Genomic DNA, 4,634 nt, shown 5'->3' with positions numbered 1-4,634 from the left:
AGAAACTTTTTATTATGAGACTAAACTGTAGAAAATATGTAGATAAGGCATATTCTTATTTTCTGAGATTCAAAACCCAGCATTGTAAAGGCAAAGTGGAACAGGCAGTGTGGAGACACAAAACACCTCCGTTTGGACAATAGCTGCATAACCTTTGATCACTCCGAGTCATATTACCATTGCAATTATTATTCCTATTAAATAAGACACGTTGGTGTTGAAATTGAAACTCTTAAACTCCTCTAAAACCTCCACGACAGTAAAGGGTATTGCCAGCTGCGATACATTTGAGACTAGAAGTCTGAATAGGCGAGAGGTAATGAGCAATTTACGGCAGGCTATAGGTCAAAAATAGATACATATTGAAATGAATGTGTACAAAAACATCTATAAATCTCTTACATACAAAAATAGCTTAATATATTTTTAAAAAAAAAACATGTTTTATACAAATAGAACTTCATATAATAAAATTCGCCAAGTTGGAAGCATATTAGAGTTGTGAGAGGGGTCAATCAGGGCAAACCTTTGATTACATTGGCATATAGGTAAAAGAACAACGTTTGCTTATTGTTGTTGTTTTTATATATATTTATATATATGCCACAGTGTCGTGGAAAGTCATTTTCAAAATAGATTTCTTGGACGAATGCGCTGGAAGGACTGGACTCCCGCTCTTCCCTTTTAGTCCTTTGGCTCTTTGAGACTCGGGACCCGTGGTTTGCCGGTTTGTATGGGCCATCTCTGGGTGTTGATTCGAGTCTATCCGAACCGGACTGCAGCGCAAACGCAGTGCTTTGTGTTCTTGGAGGTCATCCGAGTTCCTCCCAAGCGAGTGCTGCGATTTTTAGGTATTTCCTAGAAAGAGAACGGGACATGGTGAGCATCTTGCATGAACAACAGAATCGTGAAAACACAATTATAGTGGCGATAAAGAAGATTTTAATTCATACGAACCTTCCTTTCGCGAACGTTCAAAACCAATTGGTGAAGTCCAGGAGCTCTTGTTCCTCTGGACTCAGGGGGTCGTAGGAGCCCTCATCTGATGAGTAAGAGGACACGGGCGAACCGGCCATAGAGTTCATGTCATTAGAGTAGTTTTGGGAGATGGTGGGTGACAGGACGCCGGACTGGAACGCCGCGCTCACCGCGTCATGCTCGTCCAAAAGCTGCTGGAGCGCGCGGATGTACTCCACAGCGGAGCGCAGCGTCTCCACTTTGCTCATCTTCTTGTTCGCCGCTCCGTTGGGAACGTGTTCGCGGAGAGTAGCAAAGCCGTTGTTCACCAGCTTTACCCGGTTGCGTTCTCTCTCGTTCCGCCTGGCCACCGCGTGCGGCTGCTGCTGGGGCAAGCTGTACCCGAAGCCGGCGAAGTTGAGCCTCCTTTTGCACCGGAGCAGCTCCGGAGAGGATGAGCGCTGCCTCTTCGCCTGCTTCGACGCGGACTTGTTGCTGCACTGGCTGTCGGTCGGACTGAGTTGGATGCTCTGAGATGCAAAAAAGCAGGCAGGTGGCATGAACTGCTGCTGGTTTACGCTTATTTCCATCTTGGCAGTGATGTCCATTTCGCGGAGGGAAAAAACGGAGCGAGGAAAAGCACTAAAGTTTTCTTTGGGATGCCCAGTGGCCGTGCGTCTTGCTCGTGGCGTTCACGTGTGGCTTCAATGGGCAGGGGTGCACCGGACTCTCGACCTGCTCTGAGTTGTGAGATGGAAACAGCGCGGCCTTTTCAATACGCCGGCGGCCCGCCGCGCTTTCCTCCTGACCACGCCCCCCGAGATGCGCTTGCGTTGCGTACGCCGGGCGCGTGCCGCTCCTGCCACTGAGTAAACAACTTCTCGTAAAGAATGACTAGAGGTGTTTTTCGGTTATGACAAGTGTTTGTAGGAGAACAAACACCCGCACACACTCAGCTTCGAGCGGCAATAAAGGCATCCCGTGACCTTGTCAAATTTAACAACAAATTTCTTTCGGGCGCTTTGAGAAACGAATAATTAGGCTACACTTGAGATGAGTCGTTTTAAATCACGGGGAAAAAACGAGTAAAATATAAGGACCATGCAAGTTTGACTGTATTTCCTGCTAATCACCATGAAATTGTAAAAAAAAAAAAAATAGATGTTTATAATAATGGCAGTCTCATGAAAAAAGAAGACTAGTTTTCACAATGAAATCTGCCATTTAACAGCATTAAATAATAGAAGAAAAAAAAGGATTTGTAGGACAGAGGGCCCTAAGTGTTTGAAATCAACATAGTTTACCATATTATTTAATCACAAAGGAATCCTGCTATAGTAAACTTTCTACTTATCAAATAAATCAGATCTTAAGCAAATATAGCAAATAGGTGTTAACCGCTGTTGTGGTAAAGACAAATCCATTCAGGGGTAAATAAACTCATTCATAGCACATTGCTTTCATTGGACTCAGGTGTAGCTTGGTTATGAATTCACACTCGTCACAGTAATTGTTATACTGTTAACGCGTTACAGCCATGTAATATTGTTCCATATAAGGAATCTTTGTCCGGGCGAGATGAATTTGGCCAGTCATTATTAGAAACCATCACAGCTGGAAAGGCGGAACGGATGGGTTATTTTGCTGACGCGCATTAAGAAAAGCTCCTGACACTTTATTCACTCTATTTACGTCCAGTATATCTCTAGATTAATTTCGCCTCTTTCATAGCGCACGATAATGGCACATTGCTTTCAACCAACTTTGTTTGAATGACTTTGCCTGCGTCAGTTTTGTGTGCGCGCGCGATGCATGTGGAGTGGAGAGGGAGGGGGGCAATAAATTGTGTAATTTCTCTTAGCTGGCTGAGGCATTCAAGATCAGGCCAGCATTCAAGCACCCAGCCCCCTCCAACTTTCCTTTCTCTCCCTCTCTTTTTTTACCCCTTCTCCTTTTTTAGCGCAGCAAGGGCGTTTAGAAAAGAAGCGTGGGTTCTATTCACTCCGGCTGGGACTCTCTGAAACATATCCACCATGCTCTGTCAGTGCATTTGCAGAGTCCAATTAGCGTTTTGTAAGCCCCTTTTTCTTTCATGATACTCTGGGCTGAGGGAAGGTTCCAGTCATTCCCGAGTGTAATAATTAATATGACATCTGGGCGTCTGAAACACCTCTGCCTGTCTCAACTCGGAGAGCTGCTGTAAAATAATAAAAACAAAACAAATCCATACAAAGCCGTTTGTTGTCTCTTATAAGCCCGGGTTTGATATGCAGGATTATATTTCAATTTGTTAGCTGTTAAAATTACATTGTAAAGCTGTTTTTTTGTTTGATAATTTCAATGACTATTCATTGGTGCGCTTCTGAAAGCAGGTGCGTGGCGTTTATGCGCTGCTATTTCTATACATTAGTGGATGAGAGCGCGTTGGCGCAGTCATATTCGTGAATGAACTGAACACCCCTGGTTCCTTGTTAACTGTTAGGATTTCTGCAGCGGATAACCATTGTGGCTTCTCATTGTAAAACAATGCAAATGGCCAGGAGCTGTCCCACTTTAGGCCTGCCTGTATTTATCTCATACATTTCTGTAAATAATAAATGAATAAATAAAGATTTCCCACTTTGTTGTAGACCCCTTGTAGTAAACAAATTTCAAGAAGCTCCCCTTTAAGGCAAAGGGCAGATGTGTTGGTCATATCAGCTGTTGATTTTCCCTTACTTTAACTTTACCTTACCTGAAAACATCTGCAGGTGGTGTTAAAAGGGGAATGATGTCCAGGTGTTCATTTGAGACGAGTCTTTGCTGTTGCGCACTTTGTTTGGACTTCAGCTCTTCATAGATCACACAGAGGTTTGGTCATGGGCCTATACTCCCTGTGTAAACAGACATCCACGTATAATATTCTCATCATATCCAGTGATCACAAAATATCTAATATCAAGGTAAAGTCATTCCAGTTGAAGGTTTTTGTTCAGTTTATGGAATTTGTGTACTTTTACTGTTGCCCTGCTTATCCCTGGCAATTTAAATGGATAGCTTATGTACAATAAAGAATGTGTTTTAACAGAATAGATGGTTCGTAAGTTGTATAGACATCTCCTGCCATCTAGTGGTGAAGTCATGAATGGTTTGTACAAGCCTGCATAATGTGTGTGGACAGACAGGTGTCAATACTTAGATTTAATTTAACACAAATAAAAATATGGATTAAAGATCACATTTGCTTAGACTATAAGCTAAATGCAGACTACACTGTCATTGTATAATTTTGACACTGTCTTGGCACAATTCGCACACATGGACCCCGTCCCAGTTCACTTATAGGCTATTTATAAGCGCCATCGTGTGGTCATAAACAGAACATCAACATATAGATATTGATGATTATTTATAACGGGATCCCGCATGTTTTTCCAATTTTGAACACTCAATCCCTTTTACTTAATTAAATAAAATAGTTTACTAATTTACTAATAAAACTATTATATAAGGTAAGAAAAACAAAACAGCTAAGTAATCGTTACGAAATGCTGACTTTGAACTCCATTCTCACCCAAAACTCCCCCTGTAAACTCTTTCTTACTGGACAACACAAACCAGATGCGCTGTGGTGGCAGCTTCCAAATATCCCAGGGGTTTATGGGCATCTCGTCGCGTGACATGCACACGGGACGTTC

At 42.6% G+C, this 4,634-nt stretch overlaps 1 protein-coding gene across 1 annotated transcript; it reads right to left on the bottom strand.

The window, feature by feature from the left end:
• Positions 1 to 1,728, bottom strand: ascl1a (achaete-scute family bHLH transcription factor 1a). Its single transcript, XM_042722058.1, has 2 exons — positions 958 to 1,728; positions 1 to 858 (listed from the first exon to the last, which is right to left on the bottom strand). The coding sequence occupies exon 1, from the start codon at positions 1,563 to 1,565 to the stop codon at positions 975 to 977; it is 591 nt and encodes a 196-aa protein (XP_042577992.1). The 5' UTR covers positions 1,566 to 1,728; the 3' UTR covers positions 1 to 858; positions 958 to 974.
• Between the last annotated feature and the right edge of the window lie 2,906 nt (positions 1,729 to 4,634).

The sequence above is a fragment of the Cyprinus carpio genome, chromosome B4 (genome assembly GCF_018340385.1).
Source record: "Cyprinus carpio isolate SPL01 chromosome B4, ASM1834038v1, whole genome shotgun sequence".
Lineage (NCBI taxonomy): Eukaryota > Metazoa > Chordata > Actinopteri > Cypriniformes > Cyprinidae > Cyprinus > Cyprinus carpio.
Note: the sequence above shows the minus strand (reverse complement) of the source record. Positions and strands in the feature narration are given on the sequence as shown.

Bases quoted from the DNA above. Each gene is read 5' to 3' on its own strand.
- ascl1a (XM_042722058.1), bottom strand. From the start codon at position 1,565: ATGGACATCACTGCCAAGATGGAAATAAGCGTAAACCAGCAGCAGTTC.